Genomic DNA, 26192 nt, shown 5'->3' on the forward strand with positions numbered 1-26192 from the left:
AAAAAAAAAATAAAAAACTGTGTGGTGTGGATGCATCAAAGTCGGTGATGCATTAATAGAAAGTACTGAAGTAAGTCGGTCGATGCCATAAAAGTATCGACGGTGCCTTTTAAAAGTACCTCGTCCAAGTAAAATAGCCCATAAAATCTTTCTCCAAATGTTCTTTATCCGTCGAATAAACACCTGCATCCTTCACTGCAACATCTTTTTTGGGCAATTATTGAAATGGAAAGAATATATTTTATGTGCTGACTTGTTGGGTAACTTTACAAACATAATATGACTGTAATACTTCGGTTCACTGGTACTCCCTGCTGGCCTGACACTCCATCACCAGTCTGGGTCACTGACTTCCTGAAGCCTGCTCCGGTTATCTGTCGGATACAAGACGTGTTCAGAGAGAGGCGGCCTGATTTATTTATATACGGTACACACACACACACGTGGTGTGTGCATGCGTGTGTGTGTGTGTGTGTGTGTGTGTCGATGGAGGCCAAACGATGACCCAGAGGGGCGAGAGCAGCAGCCAGAGCTGACAGAGATGGTCACATAAGAGATGGATGGAGGGGCGTCTGCTGCCAGCAGATAAGAGCTCTGTTATATTCCCACCCAAAATAAAAACAAACACACACACACACACACTGATAAATTACCATAACACTGACCTAAATCTATCTTTTATTAATAATGTTTATAATTAGAATCTTGTAAGTGTACTCGTCAGCCTGAGGAGTGTTTCGGTGTCCCGCAGAGGTTGAACCAATTTGGACCAGCGTTTTCTTTGTTCTACACGCTGAGTCAGCGGATTGTCATCCAAAACTCTCCGCGCCAACTTGTGTCCTTCATGTCGACGCTTTGAAATAACACCCAGACAGAAACTCGTTGGTAAAAAAGTTGCTGCAGACACTGAAGAGAAACAAAATCAGTGAGTTTACAGAAGGAAAAAAAAAACAATAACATTGGGTCACTGTTTTTTTAAAGATTTAATTTACTCCAGATTTAGGTTTTACTCTTAGTTCTTTTTTCCGTCTCTTCGTCAGTCCTCCAACCGCCAGTTATTTTCATTATTGATTAATCTCTTAAAGGAGCAGACTTCCTTATATCATGAATTTATTTACTCTGACGTGCTGTCAAAGTAAATAAATCAAAAATCATATACCAGAATTTCTGCTTACGCCTTTATCTGGAAGTAGCCTCGCTACGCCTCAGTATAACTTAAAGTTTCAGTCTTTGCTGCGGTCATAGTTATATATCATATATGCCCTTCATCGAAGTACACTCTGTTTTTTTATTGTTCGTAGTGACTTATCAAACATAATAACATTGAGGTTCATAATATGTTCCATATGTCTTAATTGTCCGTCCACTCTTTATTTATTTATTTAAAGTTAATTATATCTGCGTGATGGAGCTGTTTGCTGGTGATTAATGAAGCTGAACGTCGTCTCTCTTTCATCCTGTCAAACAAAGCAAAGTTTCCAGGATGGTTTTAACTGCAGAGTGATGCCTCGTGGGCATTGTCTCCATGCCCCCCCCCCCCCCCCCCCCACACACACACACACACACAAAAAATCATGCTGGGAGCATCTTTTTCTTCCGTATGTTCATTGAATCAGTTGACTTGTTATTGCTATCATCAGGGTTTGCGTATCTTTTGGGCTTTTATGGCCTATATCTTATTCCATACCACCACGGTCAGGTGACTACCACCCCCCACCCCTCCCACCCACCCCCACCTTCCCAAGTATTTCATCATACATGTCAAAGTCAAGGCAGTGAATTGTCCCATAATGTCCAATACTACATGGAGTCTGTGTATGATGCAGTTGTAGTGGTGTTTTATTTGGTTATGCATCATTAAGATGACATATCGTCTGAAATCGAAATAATCTGTCTTTTTTTTTGGTGTGGGGGGGGGTAATGCTTTCATTCCTGTCATGAACACAAATTATATATATTGTTGAACTATTTAAATGTATCTTAAATATTTTCTCAGCTGATTGATTTCCAAAATCAAATTGGTTCTTTCACACCAGGAATGTGAGCAACGTTTTAATTTCTTGTCAAACTGTCAGACAGTTTAAAAAAAAAAAAAAAGTCTTGAGATCTCACGACTCATTCAAGGTCTCAACTCAAGGTCTTAATTAAAATTAAATGATGCATGCGGTTGCAGAGGTCTTAAATCATTGTAGCTGGTGAGGAAGCGGCCCACATCTATTTCAATATGTGCGGAGCATTGCAACTATGCAAATACGTCTTTGCTGTGAAATGCATCTTGTAATTAAAGCTGGCGTTTTAAACAGAAAGATGCATTGTTAGCATATGTCATGCAAAATGTATTTTATTGAGCTGACAACATTTCCATGGCTTTTTATCAAAATTTTTGACATCTGCAAAGGAGATAAATTGGATTTGTTTCAGTAACTTACAGCGTATATAAAACCACACTAATGATTGAGGCGCTCGTCATCTCCCCATGATACCAAGATGAATCGTGTCTGTCTTATGGTTCAAACACTCAGCACATTCATTTCATGAATCTTTGCAGCCATGTTTCAGCAAAAAAAAAAACATCAGAGTTTAGTTTAGAAAACTTGGAATATTAGAAGGAAATGGCTCAAACAGGTGGGGATGTTTGACAAAACCAATGAAACCACTCCTCTCTGGGTTTTCTTATTGTTTTATAATTCAGTGAATTATTTTTTTTGAATGGTGGTGGAAGTGTTTTTTTTATTGGTCGCTTTCCGAAGGAACGTTGTTTTAAAGGTGCGATATTAATGAACCAGCTCTTCTGGCTGCTTGAACGGTCAATTCTTTTTGGTGTTTTGTGTTGCGGATGTCCGGTTGGTGTAGTTGGTTTTTAGGAACATCCAACTCGGGCGTTCTCAAGTACTTTAAGATTGTATGTCATTTTTTCAAGGAGGAAGATAAAGTGGAAACGTTCTCCGTGCTTGTCGATTTATAAGGCCAAATGCCTTATGTCGCAATGTCAATGAAAGTGGAAAAATAATTCATGGATCCAATCCAAAATGTAGTCTAGTCTTCTTTGGCCCATGCTACACCTTTCCACCAATTTACATGAAAAGCAAGCCTGTAGTTTTTCCCGTAATGCCGCTGACAAACATACGAAACCGCACCGAAAACACAAGTGATGAACGAGGGAATCGATGGATGGCATATTTGTTTAAAATCTGTTTGGAATAAAGATGAAAATCCCGCACAAATGTTCAGGGAGTTTGGGACTTGTAATCCTTGTTTTCCGTGTTTGATTGATGTGGTGGATTATTGGTGTCCAGGCTGGATCACCGCACGGAACCACCGGGTCACTTATGATTTTCACTGTTGGACTCTCTAACGTGAACCCTGCCTGTCCTCTGGGTATTTTACCATCGACCCTATTTTGTGTCAGTCAAACTAACTTATCGCACAGGTGTCCAAAGCCTCCTGGCTGTAAATTCAGCCGACAGCTCGAGGACATCTGTGCCGCCAGTGTTTAGCCGACCCCACAGAACAGAACAGAAAAAATGTCAATTTAATTACTTAAATGGGGTGAAGGGTCATGGGTTGGACTTCTGTAGCCCAACTGTGATGGATGAAGAGCAACACGTGGCTCCGGAGAAAACGCTCCCATGTGTGGTGATTAAAGAGGCCGGAGGAAAGGCTCGCCAGCTCCGAGTGACGCAACCCGAAGCAAATGAAATTCCCACCGTTGTCGCCGCCGCTGCAACCTCTCAACCAAGCAAATCCAAAAACACACCGGGTCTTTATAGACTCTGAAAATGATTGACAGCTGTAGCCTGGTTTGCCAGTTGGTGTTGGATTTTTACCATTATTGAGATCATTCACCATATCTAAGCCCCATTAATCTCTTGCTTCTGAATTATAACTTTGTTCTGGGAATAACATTGTGTCACTGAGAGTGCATGAAAAGTTCTAGAAACGTTTTTTTTTAATTTATTTATTTATTTTTTTTACTTTAAAAATCATACATTTATAAAAGAGGTTAGTTCTGCTGAAAGTGAAGCTTTCTTTCTGGACCACCATGCTCAATATTCACATATGAACGCTCAATCTGTGGTCCACATTGAGTACGTCGGGACCCTAAATTTAGTTCTAGCGACGCCTTGTAAAGGAACCATGGAAATTAGAGGAATTGGTTTAGAAAACAGGTTGTTGGACCCTGTGGCTTTGATTAAAAAAATGGTGTCCACTGAGCATGCAATTAATTCGGGCGGTGGTCTATGGTTGCTGATATCAATGCACCTTAAAGACACAGATACAAAAACAGCCTTTTGTTGGTAGACCTGCAGAGAGACACAGAAAATAGATTTAGAACAAAACTAAAATGGATTTTGGTACTTAAAACCATAAAAACATGTTTTTTATGGAGATGAAGATTGCAAATAAAAGACTGTAAAAGTGTAAAGTATGGGGCCTTTATTTATTCCGTATTCAGCAAATGTTGCCCGGAGGTCCTGGATTTTAAATTAAAATAAAAAAATCCATGGTGGATCAAAAACTGTGCTTTATAATTATAAAGTACAATTATAATTTATTGTAACTAGGAGACCTTGTTTTTGTTTTTTTCTTCATTATTTGCTGATGCACCATCGGTTTGCACTCTGTGGAAGAGAGAGGTGATCCGGTGTTTGTATCCGTCATCGCTGTGGTCACCTTTGCAGTTTCTCATCACGCTCTCACCGTTTATTGCATTTCACTGAAGTGTGTGATTGCAGGCGGCTGCTGCTCAAAGTGTTGTCTGAGGAGGAGGAGGAAGAGGAAGAAAGCGGAATTGGGGGGCTTCGAGACAAAATTGATTCACGCCACTTTTCTCTCGACACAATTTGTTTTTGTTTATAGGGACATTTATTAAAGTGAGCATGAAACGTAAGCAGTTTCTGTACGTCGGCTTCGCAAACACCGAGTGAGATGAAACCGCCGGAAACGGCTCGAACAAAGTATTAAATGAATAAATGCATTGGAGCCAAGTGTCATTCAATCTGTCTACATTTGGAGATCCGAGGTGGATTCATCTCTCGCTGTCTGGCAGTTTTTAAGTTTTCTAGTTGACACTGCTGCGGCAGAGCATGAGAGTCTGTCTTTTGATTTTAATATGATTACTGCCGGTTTAAAGGGACATCGTTAGTGACATTTAGCATAGAGGGATTTTTCAGGAGGACACACTACCTTTAAAAAAATACAATCAAATATATAATATCTGCCTTCTACTGCAAACTGCTCCAAAGTCCACCATGTTGTGATGAAACATTATGTAAATATTCAGATAAAAGCTGATATATATATATATATATATATATATATATATCTATAAAAAAAAAGCAGGGCTTTCACAATAAAAGCCTACAAGGAAATGGAGTTGGAATTGTTGGTAGGCTTTTAATTTGAGGCGCTGGTTATGAAATTGTTGGGGAAAACTACTAAAAGTAGAAGCAGGTGGAATTATTACTGTGAATATTGGTTACGGTGAGTCAGCTATTTCTTTATGAAATCAAAGTTTGTGAAACATTTTTGGGAAACAGAAAGAAGTAGGAGGGAACCAAATCCGCCGAGTCAGGGAGTGAGGAGCGACGATGTTTGTGGTTGTGGGCGAGAAACTCAGATTCATGAGCAGCTGTTTCACATTTGAAGCCTTCAAGGAAATAGAAAGATGCTCGTAGGCTTTTAACCTGAAAGTGTTGCAAAAAAAAGTGGAAGCAAGGGGGGGATTATTACTGAATATCTGAAATTGGACATAATTTTGCTATTAAAAGTGACTAAATTAAAGCAAACGACATCAACGACTCACAGGGGGTTCAGAAAATAATAATAAATGTCCACAATGATACATCTAAAAAGGGTGATTCCTCTAATGTTAGTCTGTCATGAGTCTTGTCTGCTTTTGGCTTTGTTGCCTGCAGCCACACTTTGTATTTTTTATTTTTTTAAACTGAAGGCTGTTGACGTCAGCGGCTCCGAGCAGGACCGGTGAAGTGTGACCTCGTGCCGCCACGCCGACCCCGCCGCTCTCCGCGTGTCTGAGTCACCCTTCAACACGTGGACCTCTGATCCCGCCGCGCTCGCATTTCCTCTTCCTGTCTTCCTGTCTTCCGTTCCCACGCTCCGCTTCTATCGGCTTCACCCGTCGTGCTTTCGTGATCTGATTTCTACCAAACTTACTTTCTCGCTTCTCCTGTTGGAGTTCGTGTTGCACATCTTATAGTATCTGCTTCATGTCCTTGTTGTCTATTAACGGACTGTCTTGGTGGTTGTAACATGTATTTTTAGGTTTTGAAAATTTAATTGGAGGCATGGAAGCATATTTGCAAGGTGAAAAATCATGAAAACCGCAATTGAGGTAACAGATAAATCACTTTAGTTGAAGTAGTATTTTTTTTTTTGCTATGAAACCTGTTGAATCTACTTCTATTTGCGACAATTTCTCCAAATAAGACGTTACTTTGTGTTTTCTTATTTGGCTCTCGTTGCTGAGATGCAGCTGAGAGCAGTCCCCTGTCCTCGGGCCATCGAGCCATCGGGCCATCAATGGGTTTTATAGGCGTTTGTAAGCTGTTGGAGCTGCAGCCTTGATTCATGAGCGGTCCAGAAACTGCTGGGAGATTCATCTAGCAGTGGTCCCACCGGTCCCTCGGGGATATTACTAGAATCTCTGCCACACTGGGCCGGAGTTTCAACCTCATACCAATACATGTTCATGTCTCCTTACGAATTACTAACACAGGATGCGAGATATTCTGACATTGAGCTTAATCGCGGAAATGTTGTCAATTTTAGATCGAGCGCATCAATGGCATGCTGCTACTTAGTTTTTGAACATTTTGAGTCATTAGTGTTTCATTAGACTATTAGATGATTTGTCACCACTGATAAACCTGACAGAGAAGATTACGTTGTATTTAAAATCAAAACTCAGCGAATGATTACAATATCTGGTAGCTTTCCTGCAGCTGCGCGCGGTGCTGCGAGGTGCATGTAATTCTCAGCGGGCGGGCAGAACTCGACAGGATACTCTACATCAGGGGTGTCAAACTCATTTTAGTTAAGGGGCCACATACTGCCCACTTTGATCTCAAGTGGGCCAGACCAGTAAAATCGTAGCATACATAACGACAATATTTCTCTATGTTTAAATCATTGGTGAAGGTTTTTGGATGATAAACCCTATTTTAAGGTCTTTCTACAATAAACTAGAAACATAAAGACCAAAAACTCAGACATCAGCCCACTGTTTATCTGCCCCGGCTCTCCTCTGCAGATTCCCTCGCTTTGTGACGCGTTTGACGTCAAACGCGTCACAAAGCGAGCAGCGAGCGCTGCTGCCTGTGGCAGCGAGCGCTGCTGCCTCCGGAGCAGACGTCGCATTTACACTGTTTTTGAAGCAATTACTGGATCGATTAAAAAAAATTACAAAACGTTTGTACTCATAAACCTCCATATTCTCATAGAAATGCAATTTATGTCTTTCTGTAATTTTCACACTTAGCCAAGTCATCCGGCGGGCCGATCTGGACCCACTGGCGGGCCGGATCCGGCCCGCGGGCCGTATGTTTGACACCCCTGCTCTACATAGTACCTGCACATCAACTGTGGACAACAGAAAAGGAAATGCTGTCACATCAGCGTCACCTCAGTTACTCCGTGAGGAATTGTTTTTTTTTATTGAGAATGACAAATGTGTTTGAAAGGTAAATATATCGAGAATCAGACGCAGGCTGATTGTGATGCCGTTGTATACAAAGTGATCTTTAGACAGGAAGCAAAGGTTGCTGGAAAACGGCCGAAAACACTCGAGGGCTGAAATAGTGGTGTGTGTCAGCCAGCTGCCATTAATTTCAGCTTCTTATTCAGACACATCTCTCTTCATAATGGTTCATTCATTACCTCCAATGGCCGTTCCAGATTTATGCTTTGGCTCGGCCCGAGCTTCGACTGCACTTCCCCGAGAGGACAGCTGGTAATACTTTAATATATAGACACGCAGGCATCATCATTTTTCAGCAGAATTAAAGGCTGTTATGTTTTTTTTTTGGTTTTTTTTCCACAGCTGTCCATGTGGACACCTTTTGGACACTTTTTTCTGCTGCGTCTGAAATGGCTCCTTTGTTCCCTCATTCACAAGTTCAAACCTTCTTTAAGGTCCTGATGGGCACTTTTAAATCGTAAACCATTTTTGTCTTTTATTGAACAAATTAATCATTTACAACATAGATTGGTGTCAAGTGCCCAAACTGCTTTGATGAGCTCCGCTTCTCAAGCCTTAGTTTAAATTATATATCTGCTAATGTATAAAGAACTTGCTGAAACTTTTAAGTTAAAGTGTATGTGTCTGATATAATTATACTCCAGCAGGTGTAATGGGAATTATTTATGGTAATCATAGGCTGTATATATAAGTAGATGCAGCCATCCAGTATGAAAAGAGAAGCCGTATAGCGCAATACCACTCAGAACCACTAGGGGCTGGCTAAAAGAAAACAAGATGGCGACCAAAATGCCAAAAATCCTCAGTCGGCGGCAGCAGGTGTTTTCTCAGAGCAGGGGGCTTATGATTAGCAACTTACTTGAGTTTCATTATATATTACACGCTTGTTCTTAATTGCAGAAATATTTTTTTTGCTGATTTAAAAAAAACTGATCCGAGCTCAGAGAAAGTGACTACAGAGCCCCAAGTCGCTGTCTTTCTTCAAACATGTCAGACACCGAAGTGAGATCGTATTCCGTGTCGTCCCAGGTGTGTGTGTGTGTGTGTGTGTGTGTGTGTGTGTGTGTGTGTGTGTGTGTGTGTGTGTGTGTGTGTGTGTGTGTGTGTGTGTGTGTGTGTGTGTGTGTTTTAATGGGAGGCTGAGTTCCCCCCTGTGAAACCCCTGCAGGCTGCTCTTCAGATATAATGGCACACAAGTGTCTGCACTCTGAGATCACACGCCACTCAAACGGTGGCGGTCAGACCTGAGAGTGTCGGAGGGCGGCGGGAAGAAATGGATGAAGGGAATAAGTTGGGAGGCGGCGAAGTGGAGGCCGCCGGTGGAATTGGAGCTCCAGTCGCCGAGCTGCGGCTTCTGATTGCAGCACCTGATAAAGAAAGTATCTGATAGGCAATCAGAGCTGTGGCCTGGGAGGATTTGAAATTTTAGGTGTGCTGTGGATTGATGCACCTCTTCATCTCGTCACCTATGAGAGAGCGCTGATGGGATTGTGACAGCTGTTGGGAGGAGGAGGGGGGCGGGGGTGATGCATTTTTTTAAATTGCATGTCAGGAGCGAATCACAAGTCATAAACGACGCTGCGAGGTAAAATGTGCAGTGTTCAAGTAAACACCTAACAGAGGGTTAATGTCACTGATGAAGGCAAAGAGGGTCTTCCCAGTTAACATTATTTGTTTTAAAAGGTAAACAAATCGTTTGCAGATTACAATTTTTCAGAGCTCGAAAGAAAGTCTTCATATGACTTGTATTGAGTGGTAAACAATTCAAAGATATTCAGGTTATGTTTATTTAATTTTTTTGTTTTGTTTTATTTTGTAAGTTTATTTCAATATATTGTATATTTTGTTGTATTTCATTGTTTTATTAATTTTAATTAATTTGTTTTATATATATATATATATATATTTTTTTTTTTTTAAATTTATGTTATTTTTTTTTTTAAATGTTACTTTTTGTTTTGGTTTCTTCTATTAAGTTCTATTTAATTTTTTTTTAATAAAAATTTTTTATTGTCTGGTTTAATTTATTCTATTTATTTCAATTGATGCATTCTGTCTTGATTCCTGTTTTCCTGCTTCAATCTATAAAATAGTAAAACGCCGTCTTCACTTAAAGCTTTTACACGAGCGTGACTTTGATTTGTTGCCCCTGACTGTGATAATTCGAGTGTTTTTAGCCCGTTTTATTCAGCGTTCCTCAACTTGAACAGTTGTTTTCTGTTTCCTTTCCTTCCTTGCAGAGTGTGTTCACCCTCCTGTTGGGACCTTTCACCTTCTTCAGCGCCCAGAAGACCAAATACCTTCAGATTCTCACGTCTCTCATGCGCTGGATCGGTAAGAAGAAACTTCCAGTGTTTCCTCGCTAACTCTGATTTCTTCCATTTACTGACATATTGAAGATTTTTACTTCAAACATGGTATTTGTCACCATTTCCTCCCTCTTTTAAAGCTCCCTCTGCTTCGTCTGATCCTCCTCTCTTTCTACCCACACATATTTCCATTTTACCCCCCCCCCCCCCCCGTCCCCCCCCCCCCCCCCCCCCCCCCCCGTCCCCTCTTTTCCTCCCTTTCATCCCCCCTCCTGCCCTCGTCTCTGGCCGCTGTGCTCCGGGTCCGTCCATCATGGTTCGGTCCTGCTCTGTGTCTTTGATTCCCATCTCCTCTCATTCCTCAGCCTGACAGGCCTGACAGCCCGTCCCAAGCTTGATTGGACCGTCACTCACAGGGCGACGGATGAAAATAAACCGTCCGTCCTGGACCCGCTGTTAAAATCACAACACCGCTGAATCATGGCCACCGCCCCCGCACGGCCACGCGCCGCCTCGCACAAACAACACACAAACATGGCGACATGCGAGCGCTGTCCACCGCCCGCACGGCCGGGTTTCAGCCCCCCGCCCCCCCGGCTCAGTAATTGATTGGCCGTGTCACTTTTGCAGGGCTCTTTACAGCACAGGCTAATGATTCAAAATGGCTCCGGTGGAAGCTTCATGTTTCCTTCATGTGTCGGGACAAATAACAGGGCGAGAGGGAGAGGATGCTCCGACGTCCAGCGGTCAGAAAAAAATGGATTTAAACTCCTGAAAATCATTCTGAGATTCAGTTCTGACAGAAGATAAAGAAAAACACACTCTGCTGTAATATTATTAAGTTGTTCGCTTTTGTTGAGTCATCTCTGCAGTAAACATCTGGCTAAATGTGACCTGCTGAAGATGGGAAAGTTGACAAAATTACACTGAAAACAACCAAGAGAGTTAATCAGAATTTAAACACACTTTCCTTTTATTATCTGAAAACAGATTTGTTTTTATTGGCTCTCTCATCAACGAGGGGAAATTATTGTTAAGCTCTTTTCTCTGAGGAAATGTGTTCAGCCCCAGAAAATAACCAGAAGATTTACCTCAACAACTGAGACCACCGTCATAATGAAACAGAATGACTTTCACTCCGTTTCCTGTATAATGTTCAGATCAGATTCTTTGCTGTAGTTGTCGTTGCACCTGCAAAACACCAATCCACCGAGGTGCAAACTCACCTGACTTTTAAAGGAAGAAGACACTCTGGTTCTTTTCACATCACGGCCAAAACACAACTATTACACTATGTATACTGAGGAATCGGCATTAAAAGCAAAAATAGGATTCAACAACTACACAAGTGCTGATCACAAACATTAATAACGATCGACAGAGTTTAGGAAAATGATCCTTTTAAAAACCAGACTTTCTGTCTCGGCCTACTTCGTCCGTCAGGTCGTTAATCTCGAGCGTCGGCTCTGCTCCCTTTTATAAATTTTTATTTCATGTTCTCTCTGTAGTTGTGCATCTTTGTTTGCGGTGCAGAGAACCGAACACACTTGTCCCGATTGTGGACAAAAGCTTTGAGTTATATATTGTTTATGTTTCTGGAAGAGCTGCTTCTGGAGGACGAGACGATGCATCATCCCATTAAGTTCCAGTGTCTCTTCAGAGGAGCTGTAACGCGCTGCAGAAAACAGACCGCTGTCTTTTTAATGGCTCAGATATTTACGGACATAATCGCCTGGTCCTAATTTTGACGTCACACTCCACCATCGCTGTCAACATAGTTCGTAAAAAAAAAAAAAAAAAAAACGTGTTTGTGACTTTTTGATGCCTTAAAGCTGATATTGAGGCAGTTTCACTTCAAGCTGGCTATTTAGAAAGTTGATGTAACGTTGACATGTTTGAAGAAGCTGTAAAAACTTTTTACTGCCAAAGTTTTTTTGGTTGGTTTTTTTTAGATAAAATTTCAGCTTTTCAGACCCAGAGGCTATGAACACTTTTACATCCAGTCTGTGGTTACATCATATAAATGACATCAAGGTCGGCTATAGTTCTAAATGCTCAATAACTTCGGCTGCGGAGTGAATTCAGCTTCCTGTTTTACTCTTTTAGATGCTAACGCTTCCCTCAGTTTCATTTCTGGGTCCATTTTACTGAACAGGCTGCAGACCTGAAACCCGTGCAGCCCTGAGTGAGGTCATGGTGCGCTGGATGTCAGGGGGTACCAGCTGGCCCGGTGAGCCCGGGGCTCCGCCTCCTGCCCTCAGCCCCGGCCCGGTGAGCCCGGGGCTCCGCCTCCTGCCCTCAGCCCCGGCCTGGTCACGCTTGTTGCCACTCAACTGCAGTCACCTTGTTGTCCGGGCGAACCCTGCGTTTTACACCCAACATGAGTGATGGTGCGGCCGCCTGCTGCTCCTGTAGCATGCTGGGAGTTTCTTTTTTTAGTGGAGTAGCCATTAGCCCGGGTCAGTGGGACACCTTCAGTACGACCCTGAGCTCCATACTGCCTTCATTTAGTACGACTTTACAGCAGCGTGTCGTAATTTCTTACTTTATTAAGGGGCAGTTTTTGTTTTTTTTAAACTGCTAATAGTTGTATTTACTGGTATATATTCTATGTTTTAAAGCAACACAGAGGCTGCGAGTGGAGAAGAAAAGCCTTCAGTCGTTAGTTTCGTGAAGCGCTGAGAGCTTCTCCACCGGCTGCGCCGCGGTCCGTTGCAGTCGACGTGTCCACCGTCAGCAGAGAGGATCGTTATCTCTGCAGAAGGACTCCCGAACACCGACAGCAGCACACAGCTCCTCTAATTGATACCGAGTGGCGTGACAGGAAGGGAATAAGTCAACGGCCTCCTCGCTCAGTAAGCGAGTATTAATCACTTCCCGTCGTCTCTCCCGGGATGCATGCAGAGCTGTGTGCATCCTCAGGAGGAGCTTCTGTCTGGATTAACTGTTGAGGCGGCACCGTATGGATCCGTCCTCTCCAGAACAACCGTCTTATTCATGTCTCAGGAAAGACCATGAAAGATTTTTTTTGTTTGGGGGTCTGGAGCGCCTCGTTGAAACGACGGCGGCTCGTTATTGGTTTTTACATTTCCTGGATTGAAAGCTTTGTTTTTTTTCTCCGTGAAGCACAAAGCTCAAAAGAGCCTGAAAGGGATTTTTAAACAGCACGTGTTGGAGGCGTTCGTCCGCCTTCGCTTGCGGGCGTCGTTGTGCTGCTGTCAACCCGCCACCAGAGGTCGTCACAGATCCCAATGAAAGGTGGAGCTGGCGAGACGCTGACGCTGTGTTTGGTTCAGGGTTAAAAAAAGAAAAGAAAAGCAAAGCAGGTGTAACGACGGCTCCCATTTCCAGCAGTATTGTGTGATCTCTGTTTGAAATGGCTGGCGGTCGTCTTCATTTTCACTTCTGCGGCCACGTTAACAGGAAAAACACGCCGCAATCATATTTATTTTTCCGTGTGTTTTGGGGGAATATGAGCCGGTCTTGATGAACAGATGAAACCTCCTTTCTGTTCTGGCCTCTGATGACACTCGAGGACTAAAACATCCGACTTTCTCTATCAGGGATGATTGTGGCGTCTTTCTTTCTACTAACAGTTGTTTTGCCTTTCATATCGATGTTTCAGAGCAGTTTGACTTCCTGTCGAGTTTCAGGCCGATTAGAGGGATGTTTGGGAAACGTGATCAATTGGTCCTCCACCCACTAACTAAGCTTTTAATGATGGTGGACGACCCTTGAGCTCTCTGTTTACCTCCGAGGCGCCTTCACTGCTCTGCAAAAAAAAACAGATTTAATTAGAGGAATTCAGACGTAAAGTTGCAGCTTCAGCCTTTTGTTTCACAACAAATCATTAATGCTTCATTCAATTAAGAGTAAAAGGTTTGTTAATTATTGATTTCGGTGTTTGTCCTTATTAATCAGTTTTGTTATTTTTAAAGATGATTTAATTCCTGCACACCGCTGTCACGCTCCCAGTTTTTATTTTATTTTATCTGCCATTTTGACCAAAGATGATCGTCTGCATTGTCAGCAAAATCGATTAAAAAAGAAAAAAAGTTTTTTCATTTTTTTCAATATACATTTTTATTGCTTTATTTACCGGATACACAAGACAAATATAAAATATGATGGTGCCTGATATAGGAAGTAAGATATTCTAGTAAAATATTAACAATATTATAAATATTGCGATTAATCAAGGAAATGTAAATTTCAGATAAATCGTATCAATGAAATGCTGCTACTGAGTCTGATAAAACACTGATGACTCAAAATGTTCAAAAACTACAGACTTCAGATGATTTATCATCACTTCATACAAATACATTTAAACAGCAGACAAATCATTACGGTGTAGTTTTCACGGCAGCCTTGCGCGGTCCTGAGATGCATTTCATTCTGAGCGGGCGGGCAGAACTCTGCAGCAAAACAGTAGGAGCGCTTGTTTTGATGTAGCTGGCAGGATTGTTGTCATTTAAAATGTTTTAATTCATTACAATTAATCCAGGTGACGTATTTATGTTTATTTTTCCAGCCAAAAGTCAAAGATTTACTTTACAATAATATAAAACAGAAAAGCAGAAAATCCTTTTAATAAAGACACTGAAACCAGAGAAATGTTGGAGATTATTTTGCACATTTATTTTGACATTTAAAAAAAACAAATTGCCAAACAAGCAAACAAAAAGAGGTCGTTGTATTCTTCCTTTCCTCTGCGGGTTGTGGAAACGGAGGCATCGACCTCCTTTCTGTGTTTACGTTTTTCCGCTTTCCGTCCGGGTGATCTGACTAATTGATGTTTTTGGTGAAGCTGTTAGCGTCGCCGCGGTCGGCCGGCTCTTCGGCCGTGAACCGGAGCGGCCTCCTGCTGCGCTGCTCTGTGCTGTGTTTACTGATAGTCTTATCTGACATCACACGAGGCGAAGCAGCCACTTATCACCTGGTCGCCCAACACAAACAGCGGCGGCGGGCCGCTAGCTCCGGCCCGGGTGGGGTTTGAAGTGTGCTCCGGAGCAGAGTGAGAAAGTCGTGGTGAAGAGGCGGCGCTGCTAATTACCGCAGAGATTATCCAAGAGTGCTGAAGGAGTGTGTCTCTTAATTAATGATGGGATGATTGCTGTGCTCTGAAACCACTAGAGGAGGAGGGGGGGGGTGTTTAAACAGCGGAGCGGCACCTCACGTCACATGACAGGGTTTAAAGATGCTGTCAGAGCAGCGGCGCTTTTCTTATTAATTTTTTTTTAAATGTTAAAACCACAGCTGAGGAGCCTTCGACCTTCCCGCCATTATCAATGAATCGCTCACGTTTAAGTGTCCGCGTGCCCCCCTCCCCATCTCCCTCCCTCCCCCCCCCCTCCTCCCAACCCTCCCTCCTGCTCGGTTGCACCCGAGATTAATCGCCTCTCACCTTCCACCATCTTCAAGCCATTAATCGAGTCCAGGATTCCCAATCTGGACGGCGGTAGTCAGCGGAGAGTGTTTTCCTCTCTCCCGAGGCGCTCGATGACTCCTCGGAGCTTCGACAGCGTCCGCCAGCCTTCGCTTCATGTTTGCTATCGGAGACCATAAGAGTGCTCCTCTGGAGGGTTGTTAAGTTGAAGCATTCCTCGCCAGGTCGGACGGTCGGCGGCGCCGTCTAATGAAAGGAAGGTCCGGAGCTGTGACGTCTCCGAGAAAAGAGACGGTTTTTAAAGCGAGCGTCAGGTTGATGGATCTCCGTCCCCCCCGTGTCACTGAATAATGCATGTGAGCGTTATTCACGCTCGTCTCCGAGCCGCGGACCCCCGCGAGGCCACGTCGAATTTAGATATGTAAATAAACTCGCACGCTCGGCTCCTTCAAGGTGATCACAGCTAACGTGCTTTTATTTCACGGCCTCGCCACGGAGATCCGGAGCTGTAGCTGCAGGCGAGAGAGCGATGAAATTGTCAGCGGCGGATGCGATTGGCCGACCTCGTGTGGCATCATGCAGCTGAGGGGTCGGGAAAAGCTTCGTTCTCGGCGATTCAGCCGTGATTGATTTTGAGTTACTCTGATAAATATCGGCTTAGTTTGGATAAATGATCTCATTGGCATTAAAAAAAAACTTTTGAATGAAAAGAATCTGGATGTTATTTAGTCGTTAACCCTCGTTAACATTTAACCGGGAGCCTCCCGGTGCACCCAGCAGCCCCGTCCTTCCTGCTGCAGCTTAATCTTGGCCCGACTCGCAAAAAAAAAAAAAAAAGCTGCTGCGTGTGATGTGACGGCGTCCGGCCACCCTGAGGCACTCTTAATTAAAAGTCCCACGCTAGTTTGATTCCTGCGGCCGCCCACGAGTGTCGAGTGCCGTCCCAGCAACCTCTTCCTCCCTCGTGTACAGACGGTTTCTGTTTCACACAACAAAAGCTCCCGAAAAGACAGAAAGGTTGGGAGAGAGGCCTGAAGGAGAAAGCTGACAGATGGGTTGTAGTCGGGACTCTTTCACACATTAACGCATGTTTTTGGAAGACGGAGCAGACGAGAGGAGGCTGTTTTACGGCTTCAGGTGTTAGGATGTAATAACGGGCGTCTCTTGGGATACGGCGTGTTGTGTGCTCGTCCTTGAAAGCTGGTCTCGTGCCCACACGTTTGGCCTTTCCTCTTAAAGCGGGGTCGAGGTCGAGTGTAGTACCGCCGAGGGCCACTAGTCGTCTCCAGCTCTGTTTTGGTTTTTTTTGGAGCCAGAAGTGACCATATTTGGACGAGCTGGGGGAGGAGAGAGCCGTGGCTCGGACTTGATCTGATTGGGTACCCAAGGACGCTATGCCCCGCCCACTGATCGTTTAAGTCCACACTGAAACACTCATGGTTTTATTATCCAAACATGAATTCAGGAAACATTTTAGCTTTAATGTGTGTTCGAGGAGAAAATTGGATTTTCGCAACCTCACTGCAAATGTTCTTACTTCTATAATATTTTTCAGTCTTTTGTTTAATTCCCGATCGTTTTGTTAATTTCTGTCTGATAATTGGAATAATAATTCGATCCTCCCAACGTTCGTTAAAGAGCCGCGGTGTACCTGACGGATGGAGCTCGTCGGAGACGTAAAGTTCCCTCCGTGTCTCTTCAGTATTTTCCATCACACGCTGCAGCGATCTCAGCCGGTCCTGAACGTGTGGAGCATTATGGGATGGAATAATTCTCCTCGTGTTGTGGGCAGGATCGCCGTCCGAGTGCCATTTCCTAAATGTCACCCTGTGTTTAAAGGACGGCCGATGAAAGCTGAGGGGGAGGGGCTATGACTAACTCCTGGTGTCACGGGCTGATCGTGTGTGTGTGTGTGTGTGTGTGTGTGTGTGTGTGTGTGTGTGTGTGTGTGTGTGTGTGTGTGTGTGTGTGCGTGTGTGTGTGTGCGTGTGCGCCTCCCGGCCTCCATGATCATCAGCCCGTAACGGGACCGCATGTGGCACTCGGAGCCTCCTTTAGACACGCCTCCTGCTTGTCTCCAGCGAGGCCCGTCCAGGAATCGATTGGGGACGCAGGAGTTGGACGGGAGGAGGCGGAGACACTCCTCCTAGTTTTTATACCGGCCCCGTGAAATGTTCCCCAGGTTGTATTTTTATACGCCTGATGTTTTGTGGGACAAACGGGGAGTCAGTTCAGCACCGGGAGGATGAACTAAGAGCTGCAGGGCTCGGTACCGAACTTCGATGTGGCTATTTTAATGTTTAATAAAAATATATTTTATATACAACTCGTCCAAATATGGTCACCTCCTGCTCCAAACCGCTCCGAACTAGCAAAGATGGCGTCGGACAGAATCTGAACTGGAGGCTTCGTAACATTTGTTCACAAACTGCTGGTCGCAGCTCGATTGTGATCAGCTGGATAAACTTTTTTTTTTTTTTTTTTTTTTGTCACCTTCTGAGAGTTTAATTTCCTGTTTTTGTTTCTTGCAGCGTTCACCATGATGATCATCTTGGCTCTGATCCGTATCGGTAAAGGCACCGGCGAGGGCCGGCCGCCGGTCGCCTCCCTCTCCGGCGTGCCCAACCTGTTCGGGGTGTGCGTCTACTCCTTCATGTGCCAGCACTCCCTCCCCTCCCTGGTGACGCCCATCTCCGACAAGAAGCGCGTCGGCGCGCTGGTGTTCGCCGACTACACGCTGATCCTGGGCTTCTACGTGCTGCTCTCCTTCACCGCCATCTTCTGCTTCGACAGCTCGCTGCTGCACGACATGTACACGCTCAACTTCACCGACAACTGCCACGTGCTGGACATCCCGGTGCTGCGCTACTTCCTGGGCCTGTTCCCCGTCTTCACCATCAGCACCAACTTCCCCATCATCGCCGTCACGCTGCGCAACAACTGGAAGACGCTGTTCCACCGCGACGGAGGCACGTACCCGTGGGTGGTCGACCGCGTCGTCTTCCCCCTCATCACTCTGGTGCCGCCCATCGTGGTGGCCTTCTGCACCCACAACCTGGAGTCCCTGGTGGGCATCACGGGGTCCTACGCCGGCACGGGGATCCAGTACATCGTCCCGGCCTGCCTGGTGTACTACGCCCGGCGCCACCTGGAGCCCGTGATGGGCCGGGACGCCGTCAACAAGCACCGGTCCCCGTTCCGCCACGCCTTCTGGGTGTGGTTCGTCCTGCTGTGGGCCGCCTTCTGCCTCATGTTCGTCACGGCTAACATCATCCTGACCGACACCAAGAAATGAACGGCCACTTTCCTTCCTTCCCGAACGAGAGGCCTTACTCTACTGCTGGTCGGACAGTGTGCCTTTTCATCGGAACTGTCGTCGCGTCGATTAAATGTAATTTATCAGATTTGTTTAAAAAAAAAAAATTAAAAATAAAAAGGGACCAAATGTCAAATGTTTTTGCTCCGAGCTGGAACGGTGCATGACGATAATAAAAGGGAATTTATTAAAAGGATCTTCTGTCAACAAACGCCTGACAAGTCTGAAGGTTTCACGAGGTGTTGCACTTTAAAAAAAAAAGTGTTCGGCGAGTTTTAAACGAACAAGTTCATCGGCAGCGTCGTCCGAAACCATCCGGAGGACAACGGAGGACAACGGAGGACTTAAAACTGTGTCGTTTTTTTTTCTTCTGGAAACATCCAGCCGGCAGCGAGGTTTTTGGTTGCTATGATACAGAATCTCCGCTGAAATAACGGTTCATTTTCAGATTTTAATCAACAAATTCCCGGGTGTGAAAACCGGCAGGAAAAAGTACCGCTCGCTCCGGATGAAGGAGGGATCGAAGACGGACCCGCCGGCCCATTTGGGTTCATCAGATTCTTTCTTCGAGGAAACGTAATCGGCGAGTACGAAAGCTTCAGCTGGCTGCAGCCCGGTCGGAGGAGTAGTTTGGTTCATGTCAAGGAAAGACTCAAATTACTGGAAGGAACGTCTGTCTGATGTCAGGCCTAAGTGGCTTCGGTCCCGCCCCTCCTTCACTGTGATTGGACGGCTGGGTAAAACAACGCGTCTCTCTCATTAGCAACTATTAATACAAATAAATAATCTGGACTGGTGAACGCCGCCCACCTCACAGGTCTGATTGCTGTGGAAAGTTATTGTAAGATGATGTCGGGTGTGTTTTTTGTTTTTTTTATGCCGGAAAGCTTCGGTCCGACGGACACTTGCTTCTCTGGTTTGGGATTTTGAATAAAGACTTTTAGGAGAGCGACGAGAGAAGAACCCGACGCTGCCGGATCCTTCGGAGATCCGATAGAAATATATTAGAGCGGCGGAGTAGCGAGAAGAAAATGAAGGCTCGTGTTCCGTTACTGCACCGAAGAGATCGGAGGTGATTCGTCTTCGCCAGCTGACACGTCTCCATCCCTCAGCGGTGTCCACCGGCGACCCCCCCCCCCCATGAACGGTGAAGCTCGGTGCGCTGACAGATCCTCTGACGGATCGGCCGCCAGGACGAGCTGATGTCTGTTTATCACAGCTGGAGTTCACGTGTGTCGACACTCAGCACCCGCTCACCACCTCGTACCGGATCCATCACAGCTCCGCCCGCCTGACAGGATAATGGTGATCTACGTGGTGGGGGGGGGCTTCACCGCCTACTCTTTCAGTTTACTGACACGTGGCGGCTCCGACGTCCGTCTCTGACCCGTTTCCAGGTTCTGAGTCTGGTTTTCATGGTTTATTAACTATGAAGGTTCTTCTGAAATCCTGCAGCAGCTGCTGAAAAGAAGTGAAACAGCCGCAAGCAGCGAAGAGCGTCGGACGGCACTCAAACAGGAAAAACACGAGCAGAGCGGCGTATTTAAATAAATGTTGTCGATTTTAAAATGCAAACTGAGTATGTTGTACTTCAGTGCAGCTTTTCTTTTTTTTCTCCTCTGCTGTAATGCAGTTTAAATTGGAAGGTAATGTGCTGTGACTCCAGAGTTTTTGAGGCCTTTTCTGCTCCTGCTGGAAGGTTACGGAGTCTCCGGACCAACCAGAACGCTGACGCAGCAGATTCTCAGTGTGTGTGTGTGTGTGTGCGTGTGTGTGTGCGTGTGTGTGTGTGCGTGTGTGTGTGCGTGTGCGTGTGTGTGTGCGTGTGTGTGTGTGTCTCTCGTTCTGCCGACTCGTGCCTTTATTTTTTGGTATTAGGTCTTTCTTTCTCGCCCTCGACTCATAAACTCTTCTGTTTTTCTTCATCTGCATGTAAGTCCATTTAATTATTTCTGACAATATTCTTGGCGCCAAAAACTGTTTTCTTCTCCTTTATGTTCTTATTTTAAATTTCCTTCACTGTTTTTTTTTTTATTTTCTGATTTTTACTTTTCTGTGATTCATTCTGCTTGTTTATGTGAACGTTTTGTTGCTTTAATGGATGTTGGGTTTGATTTTTTTTCTGATTCACTCAGAAAATAAAAAGGTTTTTGATGATCTGAACTTCTGGAATCTTCCTCTACATTTCTCTGACGGCTGCAGTCAGTCCCTCCAGGATTTCGCAGATTTTTTTGGGGATCAGAAATGTTTGAATTTGTGGCTTCTTTTCTAAAAAAAATTTAAGTTTTAAGTGCTACATTTTATTTACCGACAGTTTCCAGAGTTTATTCTGTCATTAAAGTCTTGTTGCAAAAGTTTTAACCACTCAGACTGAAGTAAGGATGCTTTAAAGAAGTAATCTAGTGAAGTTTTGTTTTTTTCATTTATCAACTGATTTTCACACAAAGTGCACAAAACAGAAAAACATGAATCCGTGTTTGGTGTCTTTAAAGACGCACCGGCTCTCGTCTGAACATCCAGTTTGTTCAACAGCTCTTCTGCAGCATATTTTCTTTATGCAAATAAATTCATCAGGTTGAGAGTCATTTTTTTGGCTTAAATTTAAACTGTTCATCAGGTTCAGTGTAAAGATCTCAAACGAGCGGTTTCCAACAGTAAAACTCTCCTGAGGATGGAAAGTGTGAGTCGGTGTGTTCTCTGTTTCTTTACTCCCGTCACATCCTCAGCACCATTTCACTCTCGGTTGGCTTTATTTGCTCTGCAGGTAATTGGCATCTTTTTCTTTTTTCTTTTTTCTCCCTCCTCTGTTCACCTCAATCTTCCCCGAAGCACCTCGGTTGTTGTTTTTAAAAAAAAAATTTTTTATTGATACACCAGATCGCTGTTTTTATTATCGAACCAAACCTCCCTCTCTGAATTTCAATCTCAGCAGAGCTGCTCCGCCGTAATTCAATTTGCCCCCTTTTCTGTATGTGGGGAGCGTCGGCGTGTTCGGGGGAGGGGGGGGGCAGAGCTGTAATTGGAAATGCAAACGTAGCGCTGCTTAATTAATTCGCAGGGTGTTTAATTGCTGTGTACAGTGAGGTTACTCATGCTGGAGCAGAGCAGGTAGCTGCTGCCTCGACTTCACAAACATTTCATCACCTGGAGGGAAATTTAGGATTAACAAAAAAAAAATACACAAATGTTTAACTGCCGGCTTCATCAGAACTAATCAACAACCTGAGATTGAATCTTTTCTTCACTGAAGCAGCAACACAATCTGATTATCTGCAGAATTAAACTTTCATTAATGAGCTGGTTTTTAAGGGTGTTTGTTAATTTACATATTATTTTCCTGTTCTCCTTAAATTTAACATAATGATACCGTAATTAATTGTTAATATATATCCGTAAATATGTAAGAGGAGCTCACTTTGCACAGCTTTGCAAACACCTTTAACATTTTTAATAAATATGTTGCAAAAGCTGCATTTTATCCTCTACTATATGTTTTTAAAGACGTTACTGACGATATTACTGTCTGACGCATCAACAGACCGGTAACTGAAACAAACTGACGAAGGGAAAAAGAAAACACAGACTAAGTACAGCAGGGAGGGAAGGACAACGAGGGGCAGGTGAAACTAATCAGGGGGGCGGGGCCAAACAATCATACAAAGGACTTAAAAATCAAACAGGAAGCACAGATGGTTCCAGCAGAACTCGGGTGTTGATGGTCTGTTAACCTGCTAACAAATCATCACTATAGACTACCGCGTGGACAGATGGGAGTCATCTCAGACGGTGGCGGTAAACAGAGTCGCTACGAGATACGACACGAGGAGCACGGAAGCTAAAGAGGTTTGTTGTTTTACCGGCTGCTGGATTAAAAATCCTCCCCGATCCATCACCTCCCTTTGTTCGCCTCCGACATCGTTCGCATTTCATATTTACCTGCTGCAGCTTTTCAGCACATTTGGAAGTCGTTACCAGCCAGGTGGGGTCTCATCTCAGAATGACAGATGGCCTTTCTTTTAATTCCGGACAGATGCTTTTTTTAATGACCTCTTTTCTTTTTTTCCTCTCTCCCCCTCCATCTCCCTCTCCCTCCCTCCTTTAGGCCTCTCCTCACCGCTGTGAGGTTCATTAGCACAAACAGGGCTTAGTAGAAGTCTTGGGGAGAGATTAGGGTCACAGTATTTTAGGGCCGGTGGCCAAACCCCCGACCGAGCCGCTCCGGCAGCCTGATCATCAGTTAGCCGTCTCGTCTGTGTCGATTTCCATCCAAACTTCGAAGGAATTTGTTCTGATAAAAGTCGTTGCCATGACGACAGACGATGCTTCAAATTACGTCTGTTGCTGCGAAGATTTCTACAGATTGAAAGGTGGATGTTTCACACACACACACGGAGTCATAGAATCAGCGCAGCTGTGTTGGGTCGAGCTAACTGTCAGAAATCCTTTTTAAAAAACGGAGTATTTTTCTCTATTCTGTATTTTAGAAATATTTCATTATTCTCTCGCAGCGCGTCTCGGCCTCTCAGTTTGTCTCCGTCTCTTGACGTGTCGACAGAAAAAGGAAGAAGCTAGCGGGTGGATATTCTGTCCGCGTCGTGTCGGTGAATGATTTATAACCGTTAACGCTTGTTTACATTCAGGCGGCGTTCCCGGCCGACCTCTGACCCCGGCAGCCCGGCGGTCGTTCATCACTCCACACCAACATCAAACCGCACTCATTACGACTAATGTTTTTTTTGTTTTAGCCCTTCAGGTGACGTCCGTCCACCTAAAACGAGACTTTTAGGTGTGACGTGATGGAGGAAACGCTGCTTCAGAGCACCCCCCCCCCCCCCTCCCCCCGTCAGGGAAACACTAATCCTGCATGCTTGTACTTTGAGGCAGTATCAGCTTCCAAAAAAAACACATTTTGGTCTTAATCCTAATCCACTCAGTTACGTTCCTGCACCTCCGGGAAGCGTCAGAGTTCAGAGGGTGAAAAGAAAGTCCAATAAATAAAAAAAAAAATGTGTTAGAAAGAGGTGTGCAGCTTGTTTTTTGGGTTTTTTTTCTGTCCTCGGCAAATTTCTCCATGAATTTTTTTTTTTTTTTTTTTTCATGGGAGTTTTAACTTTTCAGGGAGTCGAGCTGGTCGTCGTGCCGACCGACGGGCGTCTCGTGCAGCTCTGACGACGGCCGCCGGCTCATCGCTTCACTGAGGAAAACCTTTTTACTGGAACCGGACTTCTCTGACAACCCGTCCCGCTCGCTGTCACTCAGAACCGCTCGGCTGAACTCCTGCATGTAGATTTATTGTGCGTCCAGAAGGCCGCTGTGATTTATCGCAGCTTCGTGCTACACGTGCACGCTCAGCAGTTTGTCAGTCAGGCAGTCGGTTTATTACACGAGAGGAGATGTTAACAGCTGTAATATATTACAATGAATTGTGAACTGGGTTTAAAATGCTTTTCAAAATTCCCTCTTTGATCGGGCTGATTTTATATCGCACTGAATCATTCTGGGAAAAAAGTATTCGTGCAGAAAGTTCAGAGACTGCGTGATTCAGCGTTGTTATCGGTTTGTTTGTTTTTTAGCAAAATTAGTTGTTTATTGTTGTTTTTTTGGTGATTGTTGGTGTTGTTAGTGTTTTGTTTAGCTGGTTTTCAGCTAAATTAGCTATTTTTATTCTTTTGCATTTTAAACTGATTGTTAGCGTTGTTAACTGTTTTTTTTAACTTGTTTAGCTGTTGTTGGTTTTTTTTTAGCAAAATTTGCTCTTTGTTAGCTGATTGTTAGACTTTAAACTTTATTAATCCCACAGTGGGAAACACAATAAGAAAAAATTACGTACACAATAAAATAAGATGAATAAATATAATTTTTTTGGACAAAGTAAGATGAATGAATGACTAGAGACAAACTATAAAAATATTTTTAAGCAAAGTATCTGCTTTTTCAGCTCTGTTAGCGTTTTTTAGCTGTTTGTTAATTTTTGTTAAATTTCATCCATAATTTGTTTCTCTGCTCCAGTTTCAGATCCACGGTGAAACAAATATTCAGGTACCAGTGGTCACGTTCACGTGATGTTGATCAGGAGACGACACGTGGAATACTTCCTGTGTGCGTCACTCTGCTGCGCTCAGTATTTTTATTCTCAGATTAAATTGACAATATCTGACGATGCGACGTGAGACGAGTCGGCTGGGAGGAACCACCCGAGCGGGTTTTTACACAAAGTGAACCGGCCGGTGTTTTCAGCACGTTCGGATCAATAGAGTCTCCAGAAACTGCTTTCAGTGGACAGTTGGGTTAATTTAATGTTTAACTCCGTTTCACTTCCAGAAGTCGGAACCTGTTTGTTTAATGGACTAAAGCTGCGCCGAATCAGTCCAACAGTCTCGGAGGAAAAACAAATGTACTCCTCTAAATGAACTTTGGCTCGCTGCTCTGCCAACAAATAATGAGTCACCGCTCCTCCGAAACAATTAAGGAGTACGAAGGCAGAGGCGCTCCGACAGGGAAGGACGGAGGACTTGAAATTTACTTTCTTAATTCAACCTTAACGGAAACAAACCGACATGTTTTTACCTTCAGTAACTTTCATTCTCATTAACTGACCTTTTGACCTTTCAGGCTCACTGCAACCAGCTGTAAACACAGCTTGGACATCTATTTCTAACATGTTGGCAAACAGTCGCCTATTTAACACTTCAGCTCCTGCTCGTAGCTCTGGTTTGGTCTCCACCACAGACTTTAAAATGTTCGTAGCTTCCGGGTTTCGAAAATGAAATTGGAAAGCCGCGTCGCCAGCATAGCCACATTGTTACCATGGCAACTAATGCAGATAGGGTTGGTGTCGTCTGGGTCCTAAAGATCTGATCTGAGAAACAAATCCGATTTATTCGGAAGTCTGAACGAAGACTAAACACATGCGAAGGCAGGAAGTGAAGACGCCTGGAAGTGAGAGAAGGAACGAGATCAAAATAAAACAGGAAATGACAAAACACGGTAGAAGTCACGACCTCGATCAGGCTCAGCATGAAGGATTCACAGCATATTTCTAGTTCGATTATAAGACCTTTTGGTCTTGAAGGTGATGCTGAAGGAAAAGGTCAGAGGTCACCGTAAACACCTGAAATCGCCTTCTTTAGACCGTGACCGTTATACCATCATAATTCAACCAATGAAAATACAGATGCATGTTCTGATTTCCTGATCTGAATCATCCCCCAGTAGCTCAGAGATGATTCACTGAACTCGGGTATGAAGACGAAGCGGATCCCACCAGCGTAGCGTCCTCTCCCGAGCTCAGCGTTACAGGATCGCCGAGAGCAAACGGCCGTGAGCCGGAGCTGCCGGTATTTTCTTCTCTCCGTCACGTCGTCCCGTAGACGAGCGCAAACAGCCGGCTGAAAAAAAACCAAAAAAAACTCGCTGACAGGAATTCTGTTTTCACAAGGATCTCCTCGCCTTGTCAGT

The 26192-nt window shown here is 44.2% G+C and overlaps 1 protein-coding gene across 1 annotated transcript in view; it reads left to right on the forward strand.

Moving 5' to 3' along the window:
• Positions 1-20897, forward strand: part of tmem104 (transmembrane protein 104) — a 42602-nt gene extending 21705 nt beyond the window's left edge. The window contains exons 9-10 of the mRNA XM_069165456.1: positions 9961-10054; positions 17950-20897. Of these exons, the coding sequence (XP_069021557.1) occupies positions 9961-10054; positions 17950-18713 (858 nt within the window). The 3' untranslated portion in view covers positions 18714-20897. The remainder of the gene's footprint in view (positions 1-9960; positions 10055-17949) is intronic.
• Positions 20898-26192: the final 5295 nt, after the last annotated feature.

This window comes from Embiotoca jacksoni, unplaced genomic scaffold (assembly GCF_022577435.1).
Source record: "Embiotoca jacksoni isolate LCO1_2020_lvr unplaced genomic scaffold, fEmbJac1.0.p SCAF_34, whole genome shotgun sequence".
NCBI lineage: Eukaryota > Metazoa > Chordata > Actinopteri > Embiotocidae > Embiotoca > Embiotoca jacksoni.